Source organism: Chiloscyllium plagiosum, chromosome 31, assembly GCF_004010195.1.
Source record: "Chiloscyllium plagiosum isolate BGI_BamShark_2017 chromosome 31, ASM401019v2, whole genome shotgun sequence".
In the NCBI taxonomy this organism is placed as follows: domain Eukaryota; kingdom Metazoa; phylum Chordata; class Chondrichthyes; order Orectolobiformes; family Hemiscylliidae; genus Chiloscyllium; species Chiloscyllium plagiosum.
In genome coordinates this window covers 7,743,075-7,764,387 of record NC_057740.1, presented here as the reverse complement: position 1 = coordinate 7,764,387, position 21,313 = coordinate 7,743,075, and the positions used below count along the sequence as shown (strand labels likewise).

General features: G+C 41.9%; 1 protein-coding gene across 5 annotated transcripts in view; it reads right to left on the bottom strand.

Moving 5' to 3' along the window:
- The window catches only part of kdm4b (lysine (K)-specific demethylase 4B), a 479,312-nt gene that overhangs the window by 19,116 nt on the left and 438,883 nt on the right, over positions 1 to 21,313 (bottom strand). For all 5 annotated transcript variants that reach the window (XM_043720917.1, XM_043720921.1, XM_043720919.1 and 2 more), the window contains one exon: positions 1,252 to 1,419. In XM_043720917.1, the coding sequence (XP_043576852.1) occupies positions 1,252 to 1,419 (168 nt within the window). The remainder of the gene's footprint in view (positions 1 to 1,251; positions 1,420 to 21,313) is intronic.

Sequence of the window (21,313 nt, the reverse complement as noted above, 5' to 3'; positions counted from 1 at the left end):
AAAGTAGACAAAAATGACAAAAAGGATCTGCAATGTATTGCCCAAAAGCAAATTGGATAAATACTTGAAGAAACAACATTTTTGGGCAATGGGGAAAGAGCAGAGAAGTGGGATTAAATGAACAGTTGTTTCAAAGAGCTAGTACAGTCAAGGCTGCCTGTACATTGTATGCTTTTCGACATGGTCATGGTACTTTACTATGATTGCATGGACATACAACTAACTACTCTCAGAGAGCATGCAATCCTGCATTCTAACTCCAAATGTTGGGAGCTGTTCGTCAACAACTTCACGGGTAGCTTATTTGACTGAAGAAACGGATTCCTGTCTGGTCTCCATAATGATCAGACTTAGAAATTATTTTACTGACCATTTTACGCTTGGAAAATGCCCAGAAAATGATTTCAGTTTTATTCTATAACAATGGGGTCTAAGCAAGCATTTTGTTGACTATATATGACAGGTGTGGCGAATTTGAAGAAATGAATTGATAGTACCACAAGGAACATCCGACACAACATGGAAGTATCTTGAATTATGTTCTTTTCAATTGTATTTTGATACTATTCGTTCTGCTATAACACGTGTTTCATTAATGCAAATTTGTTGTAATTCGACTCACGAATTGGGGACACTGTTTCAAAAGCACGAACTTGTAAAGTGTGTATTGGCTGTAACACGATAACATCACCAAAACTTTAAGCACTGTTTCTGAAACGTGATTTTTCTATAATGTGGAATTTCACAAGAACACAAGCATCGAATTATAGATAAACTATCTGTACTGACCTGCATCAATATGCTTGATTACTATCGTGGGGCAATTTGTCGGGTAGGGAATCACAGGAGCAAACATGAATCATTTTACTCTCTTCAGCCCTATCATAATGCACCTGATGGCACCATTAACAACAGAAACAAATGCATTCCCTGTCATTATAATGCCTAGGATTACGTTGATTTCCAATATACTACCTGACACTAACCCATTTATTACTCATTAAGAGCTTTGACAATGATCTATACTTTCATATGACCATCCCATTTTTTTTTTACTTCAATGTACCATATTACTTAGTACTTTTATTAGTATCAATTGAGATCTAGGAGATCTATGACCTCTCCTACAAAAATACTCTCTTAGCCAAAGGATTCTTGTAAGGCTGTGGTTGAGACTTTTACATTAACCAGAAAAAACACGCTGAACAATTAAAACAAATCAGTACAAAAGATATAAGACTGACAACTTACAACAACATTTTCTGGGTACACATTGTCACTGTAAGATCCATCTTCAAAATTGATTTCATAAAAGGTCTGTGCAGAAGTCCCAATCACTTTGCATTTGTAGTAAAGTCCATTTCGATTTTTTGCGATGACCATCTGACCTACTGAGATGAGCCAATGATCTTGGTTTTGCTAAAGGTTGTGGTGAGGAGTTAAAAGAGAAACAATTCAGTAAATATGAAAAGTTATAAAATATTTAATCTTTTTAAAAAATGTAATTGATAGTAAACGTAATACATGAATTACAGGTGAAAGACACCAAATCTAACAGAAGTTTTCCAGCTCACTTTATAATGAGCTGCTCTCTTTTAAGTTCTTAATTTTTCTTTGTATGATCATCCTGGACAGTGTGTGCTCAGAGGCCCTATCCTCCCTCATCTATTGGTCTTTAATCCAGAAGTGTTCAAGCTTTTCGTCCAAATGGAGTTTAAAGATACAAACCAAAAGGGGTTTTGGGTCACATCTGAAGTCTAAATCTATAAGGCCACTTGCATTTTCTTAATTACAGTCATGTGATGAGATTATTTCCTTTCCAAAACTTCAGCCTTGGAAATGGTCTCGTAGTTAAGATGCAGCATTCTGGTCGACTTGGACCGAAGGTTCTGTTTCCATGTTGTACCTCTCTGACTCTAAGTGAAGAAGCAGCTATCGTCGTCTAAGGTTGTGGCACACTACAAACCCAAGCGAGATGTGGTGCTGACACACGATGCCTCCTCTATGGTATCGAGGTATCGTTGGCTCACCGGTGGCCAAGCGGGGAGGAATGCCTCAGTGTATGCTTCCTGGACTTTGGCTGATGCCAAACAAAATACTCTCACATAGAGAAGAATAGGTTGGCGGTCATCTTTGGTGTAAGGAAGTTCCACCAATACCTTTACAGATGTAAATTTGTAATAGTATTGGACTACAAACCCTTGCTGGGTACTCAAAGAGGAAGGCCTCAGGTTGAATTCAGCAGTGGGCTCTTATACTGAGTGCTTACAGTTACAAGTTGGAATAAAGTCCTGGAAGCCAAGTATCACCAATGGTGCTGCCACTAGTACAGTCTATTCTGGTTTTAAACATTCTGCACACCCTTCTGGTCACCACTGACAATATCAGGCGGTACATCAGATTATCGCAGAGGACAGTATATTATGGGAAACAAATGTGATCTTCCCAAGCAAAAGCCGCCACCAGATACTGGTTGAACTCCACCAGAGTCATCCAGAGTTTTTGAAAATGAAGATATTTGTGAGAATGTATGTCTGGTGACCATGATTGGATGCTGACATATCCATGTTGCAGCCAGCAGGTCCTCCCACATTCGTGGAAATGTCCTGGATTTGGTTGCATGTTGAATATGCCAAACCTTTCATTGGCTGTATGTTTTTAACCATCATGGATGCCCTTTCATAGTGTTTAGATGTGCATAGAGTTAATTTGTCAAACACGGACGATGACTGCAAAGTTGCAAGTACACGGAAACAAGTATTTCCGAGAGTGTCATTCAGCAGTAAGGACAGCTCCATACCATCCATTGTCCAATTGTCTGGCAGCAAAAGCAGTCCAACGTTTGAAGAGAGGCTTAAAGAAACAGCCCACAGCTTCAGTTGATAAACTGATCCAACTCCTGTTTGATTTTAGGATGGCTCCTCATGCAACTACAGGGGTAGTTCCAGCAGAGTTGCTGATAAGGAGAACACTCCACACCAGGTTAAACCGGATGTGTGTGTCTGTGCGAGAGAACGAGTGAGGAGACACACAGAACCGGCATGAGGAACACTAATGCCGGACACAAGACTCCTCTAAACAAGAGAGGTCGTTTACTTCAGGGGATGATGTTTGGCACAGGAATCACAGGACTGGCCCTTAATAGGTAAGAGGTATGGGCGATGTGAGGTCAGATCTGTAAAATACCAAGCTTGGGTAGGAAAGGCAGTTCTGAACAGGCATGGGAACCACATGAAAGCTGCAACTTTGCAAATAGGGCAGGAGCAAAAGAAACCCAGGTTCATAGTTCCTTGAAAGTTGAGTCGCAGGTGGACAGAGTGGCATTTGGTATGCTTGCCTTTATTGGCCGTGCATTGAATATAGGAGTTGGGAGGTCATGTTGTGGCTGTATACAACATTGGTTAGGCCTCTTTTGGAATACTGCTTGCAATTCTGGTCTCCCTCCTAGAGGAAGAATGTTGCGAAACTTGAAAGGGGTCAGAAAAGATTTACAAGGATGTTGTCAGGGTTGAAGGGTTTGAGCAATAGGGAGAGGCTGAATAGACTGGGGCTATTTTCCCTGGAGCATTGGAGGCTGAGGGGTGACATTACATAGGTTCATAAAATCATGAGGGGCATGGATAGGGTGATTAGGCAAAGTCTTTTGCCCAGGGTAGGGGAGTCCAAAACTAGAGGGCATAGGTTTAGCATCAGAGGGGAATGATTTAAAAGGGACTTAAGGGACAACATTTTCATGCGGAAGGTGGTGTACACATGGAACGAGCTGACAGAGGAAGTGGTGGAAGCTGGTACAATAACATTTAAAAAGCATATGGTTGAATAGGAAAAGTTTAGAGGGATATGGGCTAAATGTTGGCAAATGGGGCTAGATTTATATAGGATATCTGGCCAGTATGGACGAATTGGATCAAAGGGTTCTTTTCTGTGCTGTATATCACTATGACTCTGACTTTTGACCTAGTTCAAACAGAAACTTTATTGCTGGAACAGCACAGCAGGTCAGGCAGCATCCAGGGAACAGGAGATTCGACGTTTCGGGCACAGGCCCTTCTTCAGGAATTGTTCAAACAGAACAAACTAACGAGAGTTAAGTGCAAACAGAGCTGATTAACTGCTGCTTGAGAGCCATTTGCCAGCCTTAAAGCAACCACAAGTGGGTCACAGACTGTACAGTGACAACTTGGCAGTATTCCATTACTATTTCTATGATAATATTTCCAAACAGTCCACATGAAGATGTTTTTGTGGTCCACGTGTTGCACTCCTTCATATTCAGAGACTGTTTACATTCATGCATGCATTCAAATAAACTGCGATTCACATAATTAGGAAGCAATTCTCTTGGGTCACATGATTAATAGGATGATTCAAGGGTTGTTTATTCAAAGATTCACAGGTTATTGAAGGAGAAGTATATGATATCACCAGACTGTCACTGGGACACCTTCTGGGATAGATGGGATCTGTACAAACTGGACAGGTTACATCTGAACTGGAATGGGTCCAATATTCTTTCTGGAAGGTTTGGTCTTGCTCTGGAGACGTTTAAAACTGATTTGGCAAGGGGATGGGGCACAGAGTAGATGTAAACTTGGGGACAAGGTCTAATCATATATGTAGAAGGAACGCTAGGACAGTTCAGAAGGCAGAGATGATGTGGTCAAGATAATGCACATGGAAGGTCCAAGAAACTAAATTGTTTCTATTTTAATGCAAGGAGCTTGACTAGAAAGGCAGGTGATCTTAGAGCATTGATCAGCAATTAGGAATATGCCATTGTTGTAATCATTCAGACATAGTTGAGGAAGGACAGGATTGGCACCTCAAAATTACAGGGTATAGAAGTTTCAGGCATGATGGGGGGGAGAACAAGAAAGGGAGGTGCGAAAAAATTGAGGGAGGACATCGACAAGGGTCTTCAAATGAGGCCATGTGGGTATTGGCTTAGAAGTTTTTTAAAAAGGGGCAATTACCTTACTGGGATTATACTACAGGCCTTCCAACAGTCAGAGGGGGATACAGGGACAGATATGAATTGCAAATCATGGAAAGTTGTGAGAGAAACACAGTTTATAGTTGTCACGGACTCAATTTTGCTAACATTAACTGGGATCACGTTAATAATGACAGGGTTAGATGGGGTGGAATTTTTAAAGTGCATATCCGCCACAGATTCACCTACACCTCCACACATATCATCTATTGCATCCTCTGCACCCGATGTGGCCTCCTCTATATTGGGGAGACAGGCCGCCTACTTGCGGAGCGTTTCAGAGAACACCTCTGGGACACCCGGACCAACCAACCCAACCACCCCATGGCTCAACACTTCAACTCCCCCTCCCACTCCACCAAGAATATGCAGGTCTTTGGACTCCTCCAACGTCAGACCACACCGACGCCCCTCCCCCAAGTCCCTCCTCCCTACCTTTTATCTTAGCCTGCTGGACAAACTTTCCTCATTCCTGAAGAAGGGCTTATGCCCGAAACGTCGATTCTCCTGTTCCCTGGATACTGCCTGACCTGCTGCGCTTTTCCAGCAACACATTTTCAGCTCTGATCTCCAGCATCTGCAGACCTCATTTTCTCCTTAAAAATGGAGGAGGCCCTTCAAAAGGATAGCGTGTGTAGAAGGCTACATATAAAGGAAATTAGGAGGGCAAAAATGTACTGCAAAATATCTTTGGCAGATGGAATCAAGGAAAACCCCAACACTTTTTATAAGTATATTAAGAGTAAGGGGATTACCATGGAAGAAGTGGGGCCTATTCGAGACCAAAGGGTCAACCTGTCCATGGAGCCAGTGGATATGGTTGAAGTCTTAAATGAACAGTTCTCATCTATCTACACAGGACAAAGGCATTTAGCAGGGGGTATTAGTTGTGATGATGAAGTTAAGGAGAAAGTATTAAATGTTTTAACAGGCATACAGGTGCAAAACTCCCCAGGGCCTGATTAGGTATAGCCCAGGCTGCTGTGGGAGGCAAGGAAGGAGATGCTGAGATTCTGGCAGATATATTTTGCTGGGCACAGGCAAAGTGGCAAATGACTGAAAGATAGCTAATGACATATGTGGTGGAAAATTATTGGAAAAAATTCTGAAGGTTAGGATTCATCAATATTTGGAAAGGCAGAGTTAATCAGGGATAGTCCGAATATATTTGTTACAGGGAGGTCCTGTCTTAAGGTTTTTCGAAAACGTGACTAAAAATATTGAGGGTAGTGCAGTTGATGTGGTTTACATGGACTTCAAGAAGGCCTTTAATTGAGCACATGGAGGGCTAGTCCAAAAGGGAAGGATCTACAGGATCCAAGGCAATTTGGTAAAGTGGATCCAAAATTGGCTTGCAAAGAGGTGGCAAAAGGTGATGGTGGAGAGCTGTTTTTGGAATTGGAAGCCTGTGACCAGCAGAGTACTATAGGGATCAGTGCTGGAATTCTTGCTGCTTGTTATCATAGAATCATAGAACCTCGACAGTGTGGAAACAGGCTATTTGGCCCAACAAGTCCACACCAACCTCCAAAGAGTATCACACCCAGATTCATTCCCCTACCCTATTGCTTAACATTTCCCCTGACTAATACCCCTTAACACTATGGCTAATTTACCTAACCTGCACATCTTTAGATTGTGGAAGGAAACCCACGCAGACATAAGGAGAATGTGCAAACTCCATACAGAGAGTCACCCGAGGCTGGAATCAAAGCTGGGTCCCTGGCACTGTGCAGCAGCAGTGGTAACCACTGAACCATCATGCATTATGTACATTAACAACTTGGATGTGAATATAGACAGTTTAATGAGAAAGTTTGCAGATGACATGAAAGTTGGGCTGCTGTTGACAGTGAAGAGGATGGTCTCAGTCTACAGTGTGATATTGATCAGGTGGGAAATTGGGCAGAGCACTAATAAATGGAATTTAATCCCAATAAGGGCAAGGTGTTGTATTTTGAGAGGTCTAACAAAATTGAGAAGTACAGACTCGTGCCGCGATCTATGTCTAAGGCCAGAGGAAATAAATTTAAGATGAGTAAGTGGTTTACAGGTAATCTGGGAAAAATTCTTTCACCCACAGAATAGCAAATGCATGCAACATGATGCCTGAGAAAGCAATGGAGGTAGATGCTCCCACAACATTTGAGAAGCATCGTGATAAGTATTTAAAATGCTGGGGATTAGTCGGCTATGGAGCTAGTGAATGTATATGGGACCAGTGTAGTTTTGTGTCTGTTGGTCAACATAGATATGGAGGGCTGTAGAACCCATCTCTATGCTGTATGACTATGAATACTTATTCATTTATGATACAGTCTTGCATCCCACTGTGCCTGTAATAGTCTCAGATTGAAATTTCTTGAAATGCTGGGAATATTTTTCAGGAAATGCGACATGAGGGTAAACACCACTCCTTCTTGACTATACAACTAATATCACACCTCCAAGACATGCACCACTCGTTTTCAAATTGCATAAAAGCAATTCTCTCCCAGGTGACCACCCATGCTTTTCTTTATGATAAAAAATTACTTCACCCTTCCTTCCAATAAAGTCTATGTACACCATAATTTTTCCTGCAGTGTAATTCCCTTTATCAATGTGAAGAATGTATACTATAGTGACATTTCCCTTACTCTTCTTCTCTTACATTTATCATGATTTGTGAATTATGTGCTAACTTGTATCAATATATCACAGTTATTGCAATGTCCCGAGTGCAAATTGTGTCAGATGTTATCTTTCTTGGATTGAATTCCTCATGGAGAACAGAGAAGCACAATATCTTAGTTGGAGTCCAGGACCACTCATCATACAGATTCAGATTTTGTAAAGCTCTCATGTCACCAATTATAGAGGAAATAGTGGCCTAGAGGTAATGTCACTTGACTAGTAATCAGGAATCTCAGGCTAATGTCCCTGCAATACCAGCTGAGCAGCTGAGTTAATAAATCTTGAACTGAAATCTTGTCTCAGTAATGACAACCATCATGGACGATTGGAAAAATCTGTCTGAATAGTTATTTCCTTTAGGGAACAAATTTACCACCCAGCATGGCCTATATCTAACTCCAAACCCATAACAATGTGGTTCACCCCATAATGCCCACTGAAATGGTTGAACAAGCCACTCGGTGCAATTAGAGATTGTCAACAAATACTGGTCTAGCCATCAACAGCCATATCCTATGGAAAAATACATTTCAAAATCTTGCTTTTCAAGAAGGCATCTAAAATGGTGAAAACTCAGGATGTCAGTTACTTGGACAGCAAGATAGGTGGCATATGAAAGGTTGTTGGAAGATGAAAGCAAAAATGGCTCTTCTGCATTAACTAGGATAAAGCGAGGCTGCAGATGCTGGAGATCAGAGTTGAGAGTGTGTTGATAGAAAGGTACAGCAGGTCAGGCAGCGTCCGAGGGGCAGGAGAATCGACATTTCAGGCAACAGCCCTTCATCAGGCTTATGTCGATTCTCCTGCTCCTCGGGTGCTGCCTGACCTGCTGTGTATTCCCAGCAACACACTCTAGACTCTTCTGCATTAACCTTTCAAGGGTACTTTAGGGCAGTTGATGTGGTGTACATGAACTTCAGTAAAGCCTTTGATAAGGTTCCACATGGTAGGTTATTGGAGAAGATGCAGAGGCATGGGATTGAAGGTGATTTAGCAGTTTGGATTAGAAACTGACTTTCTTTAAGAAGGCAACGAGTGGTGTTTGATGGAAAATATTCAGCCTGGTGTCCGGTTACTAGTGGTGTGCCACAAGGATCTGTTTTGGGAGCAATGACGTTTGTCATTTTTATAAACGACTTGGACGCAGGCATAGGTAGGTGGATTAGTAAGTTTGCAGATGATACTAAAGTCGGTGGCGTGATGGACAGTGTGGAAGAATGTTGCAGGGAGACTTGGATAAACTGCAGAATTGGGCTGAGAGGTGGCAAATGGAGATCAGTTTGGAAGAATAACAGGAAGGCAGAATACTGGGTCAACGGAAAGATTCATGGTGGTGTGGATGTGCAGCGGGATCTTGGTGTCCATGTACATAGATCTCTGAAAGTTGCCACCTAGGTTGATAGTGCTATTAAGAAGGTATACGGTGTGTTAGGTTTTACTGGTCGAGGGATTGAGTTCTGGAGCTGTGATAACGTGCTGCAACTATACAAAACGCTAGTGCGGCCTCACTTGGTCTGGAGCGAAGGTCTTATGAGGAAAGGCTGAGGGACTTGGGTCTGTTCTCATTGCAGAGAAGGCGGCTAAGAGGGGATTTAATAGACACATACAAGATGATCAGAGGATTAGATAGGGTGGACAGTGAGAGTTTTTATCCTAGGATGATGACGTCTGCTTGTAGAAAGGGGCATAGGGACAAATTGAGGAGCGATAGATTTAAGACAGATGTCAGAGGCATACAAGATGATCAGAGGATTAGATAGGGTGGACAGTGAGTTTTTATCCTAGGATGATGACGTCTGCTTGTAGAAAGGGGCATAGGGACAAATTGAGGAGCGATAGATTTAAGACAGATGTCAGAGGCAAGTTCTTTACACAGAGAATGGTAAGGGCGTGGAATGCCCTGCCTGCCAACGTATTTAACTCAGCCACATTAGGGGCATTTAAACAGTCCTTGGATAAGCAGATAGATGATGGGTTAGCATAAGGTGATGGGCTTAATTTCTTCACAGGTCGGCGCAACATCAAGGGCCAATTCTGCACTGTATTGTTCTATGTTCTACGTAATCTTCCTTCGTGTAATAAACTTCCTTTTAACTTTCCCTTTCACATCTTGTGATCATTTTAACTTGGATATGTTGTGTAGAAATGGAAAATGAGTTAACACCATTTACTTCACTGTTGCTCTTTGTAATCTTTCAGACCTTTAGCAGCTTAACCTTTTCAGCTTCAACCAGACATCTTAAGTCTGTCATCACAAACACATTTAAGAAATCCACATTGTGTCTTTAACATCATATTATATCCTTCCTGCAATTGGCTGCCCAAGACTGTGCACACATTCCAATAGCAGCTTACCAAGCTCGGAATTAGTTCAAAATAACTTTTGTTTAAAATACACATAGGCATAGAATATATAAAAGCAAAGAATGCTTTGCTTTTCATGTGGATATCTGTATGCGCATTGTCATCTTTTGTGTATGTATCTGCATGCCCAATACTTCCTCCCTCCAGTTCAAATCTTGCCACTTAAAGTCTAGGTCTTCTCCTCATTGTTGTTTCTATACTAAATAATTTTGAAAATTATAGATAGTGCCTTAATAATTCTTCCCTTAAGATCCTCTCAGAAAAAAATCATTTGGCCCAGACTTCTTTCACAAGATGATTTTGAGCAATTTCTTTAATACGTGACCCGCTTTGATCTGAAAATTTTGGAGAATCTGCAATTGTTTTTAAAATGTTTGTAAAGGATTTCTAAGAGTTTATAACTCACAAAGAGATCATTGTAAATTTTGGACAAGAACAAATACATGATTCATGTGAACTGGCTACCCTTGACCTGGAAGCAGTAACTGGCTAAGAGACAGGAACTGTGTGGTGAGACACAGAGCTGCAAGACACAAGCTGGAAGGTGACAGCGATTGGCACAAAAGTGCAGGTAAAGAAAAGTCAGAAGAGGAACACAATGTGTGTGGAGAAGTCAACAAAAGTCTCGATGAAAAGAAAAGTTCTGTTTCAACAGTAAAACGAAAAAGCAGTATTCAGAAACTCTTGGGGATGTTGTGCACCAACAATCAAAAAGGGACTGAATCTAAAAAAAAATGCAAAGAGCTCAGTTATGCAAAAGTCTTTGTATCAGAGTACCAGATCATGAAACTGGCTGTTGTTAATTGGTCAGTTGAAAAGAAATTCTGGTAAGTTATGCCATCAGGGCTGACATGACCAGAATGAGAGGGTTCATAGATACTTTCCAATCAATCTGTTCAGAAATGTTATTATGCAACACTGAAGCAGGTAGGACTTGAACCCAGGTCTCCTGGTTAAGAGGCAGAAACACTACCACTGTGCCATATGAGCTTTGATTAAATACAGCTGCCAGGGAATACAACGTAGGGAATAACTAAATACATGGGCAAAATTCTAAAAGGAGATGGAATTCTCTCAGAACTTAACAAGTGCATATTGTGCGGGAGTGATTTAGTGAATCAACTATTTAGACAATGTTGTTTTTTAATCTGAAGTGCCATTCCCCTCTTAAACCATATTTAATTTGTATAAGTTCTGATTCATGTTAAAGTTACAAAAAGTGAAATCTAGTCGGTAATTTCTGTGTTTGGGGTTAGTTGGTGAATTTGGCTATTCTGGACCATGGCTTCCTCATGGGAAGGGGGGACTTGGGGGCCCCTCCCCCAAGTCCCTCCTCCCTACCTTTTATCTTAGCCTGCTGGACAAACTTTCCCCATTCCTGAAGAAGGGCTTATGCCCGAAACGTCGATTCTCCTGTTCCCTGGATGCTGCCTGACCTGCTGCGCTTTTCCAGCAACACATTTCCAGCTCTGATCTCCAGCATCTGCAGACCTCACTTTTTCCTCATGGGAATCAAAGTATCATTTCTCTTCGAACAGTATTCTCTGCTAACAGTCTGATTTCTCTCTCTAGTTGTTTTGCAGCCTGAATAACCACCTTAGAAATACGAAATAAGTTATTTTCCATAACCTTCTGCTATCCTTCATTCTCTACTCCGAACCTGCCTTAAGCCCAAAGTTATCTAATTCAATTTTTGTTAGCTTTTGTATACATATTCTATATATCTATCTTGTTTGATCAGCTTTATTATTTGCACCATAACCAATAAGTGTGATTTTTCAGTTTCAATTTTGATCTAATTGCTCAATTCAATGAAATACAAACCTTCAACAAACTCTTCTTTTCTGCCCAGCATGTAGTTGATAGTAGTATCCTGTTTAATTCTTTCCCACTATTGTTCTACCTGGTAAGCATAGTGCGATTAAAGGCAGTCAGCATGGCTTTGTGAGGGGCAGGTCATACCTCACAAATCTTATTGATTTCTTTGAGGAGGTATCAAGACAGGTCGACAATGGTCAAACAATGGATGCGGTGTATATGAACTTCAGTAAGGCATTTGATAAGGTTCCCCACGGTAGGCTCATTCATAAAATCAAGTCGTATGAGATATAGGGAGATTTGGCTATCTGGATTCAGAATTGGCTGGCTAACAGAAGGCAGAGTGTGGTTGTAGATGGAAAGTATTCTGCCTGGAGGTCAGTGTTGAATCAGGGCTCTGTTCTTGGGCCTCTGCTCTTTGTAGTTTTTATAAATGACTTAGATGAGGTGGTTGAGGGGTGGGTTAGTAAATTTACGATGATACAAAGGTTAGAGGTGTCGTCGATAGTATAGAGGGCTACTGCAGGTTGCAACATGACATAGACAGGATGCAGAGCTGGGCTGAGAAATGGCAGATGGAGTTCAACCTGGATAAATGCGAAGTGATGCATTTTGGAAGATCGAACTCGAATGCTGAATACAGGATTAAAGACAGGATTCTTGGCAATGTGGAGGAACAGAGGGATCTGGGTGTGCAAGTACACAGATCCCTCAAAGTTGCCACCCAAGTGGATCAGGTTGTTAAGAAAGCATATGGTGTTTTGCCTTTCATTAACAGGGGGATCGAGTTTAAGAATTGCGAGGTTTTGCTGCAGCCCTACAAGTCCCTGGTGAGACCACACTTGGAATATTGTGGCCAGTTCTGGTTGCCCTACTATAGGAAAGATACAGAGGCTTTGGAGAGGGTGCAAAGAAGTTTTAACAGGAAGCTACCTGGACTGGAGGGCTTGCCTTATGAAGAAAGGTTGAATAAGCTCGGACTTTTCTCTCTGGAAAGGAGGAAGAGAGGAGACCTGATCGAGGTATACAAAATAATGAGTGAAATAGATAGAGTCAATAGCCAGAGACTTTTCCCCAGGGCAGGATTGACTAGTACGAGCAGTCATAGTTTGAAGATATTAGGAGGAAGGTATAAAGGAGACGTCAGAGGTAGGTTCTTTATGCAGAGAGTTGTGAATGCATGGAATGCGTTGTCAGCTGTGGTGGTGGAAGCAGAGTCATTGGGGACATTTAAGTAATGCTGGACATGCACATGGATAACAGTGAGTTGAGGGGTGCGTAGGTTAACTTTCTATATTTTACATTAGTATTAAATCCCGGCACAACAGCGTGAGCCAAAGGGCCTGCTCTGTGCTGTACTTTTCTATGTTCTAAAGTCTTCCTTCCATTTAATGCAGACTACGCTCCTTTCAATTTCAGTATGATTTCCTTTTATCCAGTCATGCTTTCTTGCTTTCTTTCTTGTTCTTTTTTTCTCTCCCTATTTTTGAACTAAATTGAATTATGCTGTGGTCACTGCATCCCTAATGCTTCCCTGCATGTTCCACCTCATGTTCCACCTCATTATCCAAAACCATGGCTCCAAACATTTTTTTTTGTTCACAAGTTAAAACAATCAAATTCTGAACATAACTGGAAATATTAACTTCCTCTTAACACTGTTTCCCTACCTTGTTATTAAAATCTTCCACAATTAAATCTGTCCCTCTAATTTGACTAAAAGTCCCATCTTCAATTTTCACTCCACAGCTTAATTTGTTAAATATTCCCTATTACGTGACTGAGCCAGTGCTATTCCTCATCTCAACTCAGTTCTTCCTGAAATTATATTTTAATTAATGATTCCAATTCCCCAAAATAAACACAGAATGCTTCAAATACGAGCAGAACAGTTGCATTGGTAGTGAGACACACAGAATTAATGGGCTGAACTTCTGTTAGTTACAAGTCTTGATTTCGACACCAGACTGAATTCCAAGTTGGGAACACTCCTGTGGTGCAGTGGTAGTGTCCATATGTCTGGACCAAGGAGGTCTGGCTTCAAGTCCCACCTGCTCCAGAGATGTGTAATCTCTGAACAGGTTGATGAGAAGATGACTTTGCACTGTCGTTGACGGAGGGCTGACCTGACAGAAGTTTATACAAATCATGAGGGGCATGGTTAGGGTGAATAGTCAAGACCTTTCCCCCCGGATGGGGGAGTCCAAAACTACAGAGCACATTTAAGGTGAGAGGGGAAAGACTTAAAAGGGACCTAAAGGGCAATTTTTTTCACAGAGTGGTATGTGTGGAAAACAAGCTACCACAGAAAGTGGTGGAGGCTGGTATAATTGCAACATTTAAAAGGCATCTGGATGGGTATATGAATAGGAAGGGTTTGGAGAAATATTGGCCAAGAGCTGCAAATGGGACTAGATTAATTTAGGATATCTGGTTGGCACGAAAGAGTTGGACCCAAGGGTCTGTGTCCATGCCAAACATCCCTACGACTCTTCACACGTTTGGTGCATATTTCCTAGGATTGCTCAAATGCAGTATTAGTCAAATCAGATCCCTTCCTAATATGTGTTTTTATTTCCTATGGACTGAAGCAGTTCAAGACAGTGTCTCACCTCTACCTTCTCAAGAGCAACTAGGGAAGGACAATAAATAATGGCTCAGCCAGTGATGTCCATATCCAATGAACAAATTCAAAAGCAAGCACAAAAAACAGCAAAAGCTGAGACTAAAACGTACTGCATAGTTTCCAGTAGTCCAAAGTCAATTACTGGACTCAAAATGTCAAGTTGGCTCTATGTACAGTTTACATCCAAAAGATCCCTTTTCTAAAATTTAAGCACAATATTCTACATATGGCACACTGAATACTTCTGAACTTGAAAGGAAATTTCAAAAATTTTCATATTCTGATAGCACAACATGAGCTGTAATAAACCTATAATTTTCATCCTGCATTATCAGTCATCCCTCATTTTAAATTCCACAACCTTTCATTTTGTCTGTTCACCTGGGTAGTATTTGATATGCTAATCTATTCATGCATCATATTCAGTAAAACCCACTGTTTTCCTCAAAATAGATTCACTACACACGAGGGATAGGAACACATGCTCCCCATATTTGCAGTAGGCTGACAAGTGAATTACGATACAATGAACAAATATTTGATCGATCAATCCTTATAAAAAGAATTAATTATTTAGGCTTTGCTCACTTCATGTTGTGGTTTCAGAGTGACTTTTGAAGAAGAAAACATGATCAATGTGAGAATCGGATGTGATTAGCCTGATTTAAGACAGTAGGGACCAATGGATTAAATACTAGACAAGAGTAATACCAATTCTACATATTAATGCTCAATGAAACTGTCAGAAAATCAAATATCAATAATCTGGTTATTAGAATTTAAGACTTCAATAAGAGTTAGAAATTAATGTGCAGAACCTCTAAGGCAGTTGGTCCTTTCACACTCAGTTGACAGAACTAATGAGCAGACAAACATGCATTGGCACAAGTGAATTTAGGCTTGTATATACAAGTACAGTTCAACAACCCATTTGATATTGCTTAAGTATTATGAGCTCTCTCTTTGATATGATGTATACAATACATGCAAAGGAGATTTGGCTAATTTGCTACATTTGCTTTCTTTTGTAGGATAAAGAGATTTTATTTTTAACCCTCACTTGCAGTTAGTCCCACTGTCTGCCCATCTTAATCACCTCAAGAGTGAGGCTGAACTACCTGAATTGGATCAATAAACTGAATAGATCAGATGTTTGAACATCAAAACTTGAACATGTTCTAACATGTCTTTCAGAAGGAAGAGAAAAAAACTAGTATATATTGAGTGACGATCTCAGAAGACATAAGTTAGTAAGTAGCGCAGAAAGGTTAATGTGAAAATAAATTCAAACTTAACTTTGCCTTGGATAAGGTGACAGTTGTTTAAAATACTTGAAGGTAAGTTTAGGAAAGTCATGAAGATTTTCATTCAGAGTTAACATTACGAACAAGTCCCTTGCAAGAACCCCCACCTGTCGAATAGCAGGTTTTGAACTACAATAGTTAGAATGGCAGGCTTTGAAATACCTGCAATTTGGTTCAGGGCTCAAAACAATTTCTTTTTCAAGTGTTCCTCCTAAGACTTCTCAAGGGTTACTTTATGATTTTTAGGGGCTTCTTTGTCAGTTTTACTACTACCTTCATTATGTGACATACACACTCAGTGACAATATTATGTATTTGTACTGATCTATTGGCATTTTGGACTCGCACAATAGCAGAATTAGAATTCATCAATATTCCTAATCATATCACTGTTCAATTAAACTTAAAGCCTCAACAAAGAGGGAGGGTAGTAAGTTTGTGGATGCCACCAAAATTGTTCATATAGTCGACAGTGAAGGAGGTTATCTAAGATTACAAAGTAATATTGATCAATTGGACAAATAGGCTGGAGGAGTGGCACATAGAGTTTAATTTGGATCAAATGCAAGATATTGCATTTTGGTAAAACAAATAAGGCCAGTTCATGGTGGGGCCCTGGATAGTTTTATCAGACAGAGGGACTTATGGGTTCAGATACACAGTTCTTTGAAAATTGCACCACAGGTAGACAGGGTGGTTAAGGCGGCATTTAGCACGCTTGTCTCTATTGGTTAGACCAAGGAGTATCGGAGTTGGACCATGATTGTATTGGACATTGGTGAGGCCACTTTTTGAGTAATGTGCACAGTTCTTGTGGCCTGCTACAGGAAGGATAATATTAAATTGGAAGGGGTTCAGAAAATATTTACCAGGATGTTGCTGGGGCTGGAGGGTTTGAGGTATAAGGAGAAGCTGGGACATTTTTCACTGGAGCGTAGGAGGTTGAGGGGTGACCTTGGAGGTTTATAAAGTCATGAGGGGCAGAGATAAGGTAAAGAGCTAAGGTCTTTTCCCGAGGGTGTTCAAAACTAGAGAGCATATTTTTAAAGAGAGAAGATAGAGATTTAAAAGGGACGTGAGGGGCAACATTTTCACAAAGAGGGTGGTAGATGCAGGTATAGTTACAACATTTAAACAACATTTGTTAAGGTACATGAATAGGAAAGGTTTATAGGGATATGGGCCAAACATAGGCAAGTGGGACTAGTAGCAAGTTTTGAGAAGATTTGTAGTTCAGGTTGAGGTTCTGGATGTGGGTTTGCTCACTGAGCTGGAAGGTTCACTTCCAGACGTTTCATCTCCCTAAGAGGTAACATCTTCAGTGGGCCTCAGACAAAGCACTGCTGATAATTCCTGCTTTCTATTTATATGTTTGGGTTTCTTTGGGTTGGTGACGTCATTTTCTGTGGTGAAGTCACTTCCTGTTCTTTTTCTCAGGGGGTGATAGATGGGGTCTAGTTTGGGAAACTGTCAGCATGGATGATTTGGACCTAACGGTCTGTTTCTGTGCCGTTTGACTCTAAATGCCTGGCCAGTCATCTGTTCTGTTCTTTGAAGAAATGTTTTTACAGCTGAGTTTATGACTGACAGAGAAAACAGACTAGGGTTACTAGTTAAGCTGTCGATGCAGTTGAGAAGAGTCAGCAGGTCACATCTGGAGAACAGTTTCCTTGTAGCAGAAAAACAAGCTTTCAGTTCAGTCACCTTAGCAGAAGAGTTTTAGTTTGTGAAAGCTCTGAGCTGGAAGAGCTTGTACAGTGGTTTTCAAGTTGTCAGAGCTGATAAGATGTTTAGACTAGCAGAACTGAAAGGAGGATCAGGTCAGCAGAACTGGAAAGTCATAAAACTGTTTCAGCAGTGCAAAAACAACTGGAAAGAGTCAGTTAAGAAATAAATTTTAAAGTTGAGATAGAACAGGTACTTAACTAGGATTGAGTATCTGTACAAGAATATTACTGGAAAGCAGTCTGAAACTTTGTTTTGCTATTTATGTGTGGAACAATCCAGAAATGTGCAGGTTAAGTGGATTTGGCCACGCTAAATTGCCCCATGTTGTCCAGGGATGTGCAGGCCAGGTGAGTTAGTCATGGGAAATGCAGCATTATAGGGATAGAATTGGTGGACGGGACGGGACGGGGGGGGGGGGGGGGGGGTATTAGGTGGGATGATCTTTGGAGGGTTAGTGTGGGATTGATGGGCCAAATGGCATGCTTCAACGCTGTAGGGATTTTTTGATTGTATGAAACTTTTGAATTGTCACATTATATCGATATTTGTTTTGGTGTAATAAACTTAGCTTATTTTGTTAAAGAACAATTGGAGTCTCATGTAAATATGTTCAATGACTGAGCATTACAGTAATCAAGTGCAAAAATTAAACTTATGGCCTATCGAGCCTGATTTCACTCCTGGATCATATTTGTCCAGTATTAATATCATTGGGGATTATATCACAGCACGTAATGTTTCTTTTTAGAAATTAAAAATTAACTGTACAAAATGGAATAAATGCAATTAAATCAGCATGAAGTGTATTACATGTAAATAATTTCAGCCATGTTGTTTTAGAGGTTAAAATGTAGAATATTAAAAGAAAAGATTGAAATAAATTAGATTAGATTAGATTACATTACATTACAGCGTGGAAACAGGCCCTTCGGCCCAACAAGTCCACACCGACCCGCCGAAGCGCAACCCACCCATACCCCTACATTTACCCCTTACCTAACACTACGGGCAATTTAGTATGGCCAATTCACCTGACCTGCACATCTTTGGACTGTGGTAGGAAACCGGAGCACCCGGAGGAAACCCACGCAGACACGGGGAGAACGTGCAAACTCCACACAGTCAGTCGTCTGAGGCGGGAATTGAACCCGGGTCTCAGGCGCTGTGAGGCAGCAGTGCTAACCACTGTGCCACCGTGCCGCCCACAGCCAAACAGCTGGTTGTCTGCCATCCTTGCAAAAAGTGCAGTCCAGAGAGATGATTTTATTTTGCGATTTGGAGATAAATGACTTTCAATGCATTCAAGTAAACACTAAAACTTGTTATTTCTTCTGATCAAAGAATAAATTTTATATTAGGGATGCCCGGTTCTACCTCCTTCCCAAGATCCACAAGCCTGACCACCCTGGCCGACCCATTGTCTCAGCATGCTCCTGCCCACTGAACACATCTCTACCTACCTCAACACTGTCCTATCCCCCCTAGTCGAGGAACTCCCCACATACGTTTGAGACACCAGCCACGCCCTCCACCTCCTCCAAGACTTCCGTTTCCCCGGCCCCCAATGCCTCATCTTCACCATGGATATCCAATCCCTCTACACCTCCATCCGCCATGACCAGGGCCTCCAAGCCCTCCATTTCTTCCTCTTCCAACGTCCCCAACAGTACCCTTCCACCGACGCTCTCATTCGTTTGGCCGAACTGGTACTCACCCTTAACAATTTCTCCTTTGAATCCTCCCATTTCCTCCAGACCAAAGGGGAAGCCATGAGCACTCGTATGGGCCCCAGCTATGCCTCTCTCTTTGTTGGCTACGTAGAACAGTTGATCTTCCGTAATTACACCGGCACGACTCCCCACCTCTTCCTCCGCTACATTGATGACTGCATTGGCGCCACCTCGTGCTCCCGCGAGGAGGTTGAGCAATTCACCTACTTCACCAACATATTCCACCTTGACCTTAAATTTTCCTGGACCATCTCTGACACCTCCCTTCCCTTCCTGGACCTCTCCATTAATGACGACCGACTTGACACTGACATTTTTTTTTTTTACAAACCCACCGACTCCCACAGCTACCTGGATTACACCTCTTCCCACCCTACCTCCCGCAAAAATGCCATCCCGTATTCCCAATTCCTCCACCTCCGCCGTATCTGCTCCCAGGAGGACCAGTTCCACCACTGAACACACCAGATGGCCTCCTTCTTTCGAGACCGCAATTTCACTTCCCACGTAGTTAAAGTTGCCCTCCGATGCATCTCGTCCACATCCCGCACCTCTGCCCTCAGATCCCACCCCTCCAACTGTAACAAGGACAGAACGCCCCTGGTGCTCACCTTCCACCCTACCAACCTTCAGATAAATCAAATCATCCACCGACATTTCCGCCACCTCCAAAACAGACCCCACCACCAGATATATTTCCCTCCCTACCTCTTTCCGCCTTTCGCAAAGACCGTTCCCTCCGTGTCTACCTGGTCAGGTCCACGCCCCCCTACAACCCACCCTCCCATCCTGACACCTTCCCCTGCCACCGCAGGAATTGCAAACCTGCGCCCACACTTCCTCCCTCACCTCCATCCAAGGCCCTAAAGGAGCCTTCCACATCCAAAGTTTTACTCGCACATCCACCAATATCATTTATTGTATCTGTTGCTCCCGATGCAGTCTCCTCTACATTGGGGAGACTGGACGCCTCCTCCTAGCAGAGCGCTTTAGTAAACATCTCTGGGACACCCGCACCAATCAACCACACTGCCCTGTGGACCAACATTTCAACTCCCCCTCCCACTCAACCGAGGACATGGAGGTCCTGGGCCTCCTTCACCGCCGCTCCCTCACCACCAGACGCCTGGAGGAAGAATACCTCATCTTCCGACTCGGAACACTTCAACCCCAGGGCATCCATGTGGACTTCAACAGTTTCCTCATTTCCCCTTCCCCCACCTCATGCTCCTCGGATGCTGCCTGAACTGCTGTGCTTTTCCAGCACCACTCTAATCTAGAATAATCTATCTTGTGGTCAGCCCAAAAGCTGGTGATGTAATCATGCAGATGGATGGAGCTTTGCAAGGCTCTCTAGCTGCAATTTCTCTGGATATTTGCTGGGACAATTTTTAGTTGCAGTTTGAAACTTGTGTGCAGTGAGTGAAGTCAGCCAAAATAAGTGAGAGTTAAGAAAGAATTACAGGCAGAGCAGAACACCATCAATGACCAAGAGGACAGTGGAAGAGGCTTAATCTTAATTTGAATTTTATGAACAACAGAAACTGAAAAATTTCAATCTAAAGTCAGTGGGAGAATCTACAGTCAGCCTCGCAGTGTGTTAGCGCAAAAAAAAAGTAGCGAAGCAGCTTGGAGGTATTGGAACAGCAACCAGAACAAGGGATGAAGACCTCCATTGTCAAGAGAAGGTAAGTGAAAGTTTACTTCTGAGAATTTCTGCAGCTTAGAAAAATTCACCAGAGGACTGTGGCATACTTATTGGTGGACCTAGAGAAGTAAATAACTTTTAAGACTGTTGTGCAGCACAAGTTTAAAAATCTCTCAACCCCAGGTTATAGTCCAACAGGTTTATTTGGAAGCACTAGCTTTTGGAGCACTGCTCCTTCATCAGGTGGATAAGCAGCCCGCTCCGAAAGCTAGTGCTTGCAACTAAATCTGTTGGACTATAACCTGGTGTTGTGTGATTTTTAACTTTGTCCAACCCAGTCCAACACCGGCATCTCCAAATTGTGTAGTACAAGAGAACTCTTTAGATTTAAAAAGTAAATCAGAATGCATAACAAACTTATTTATA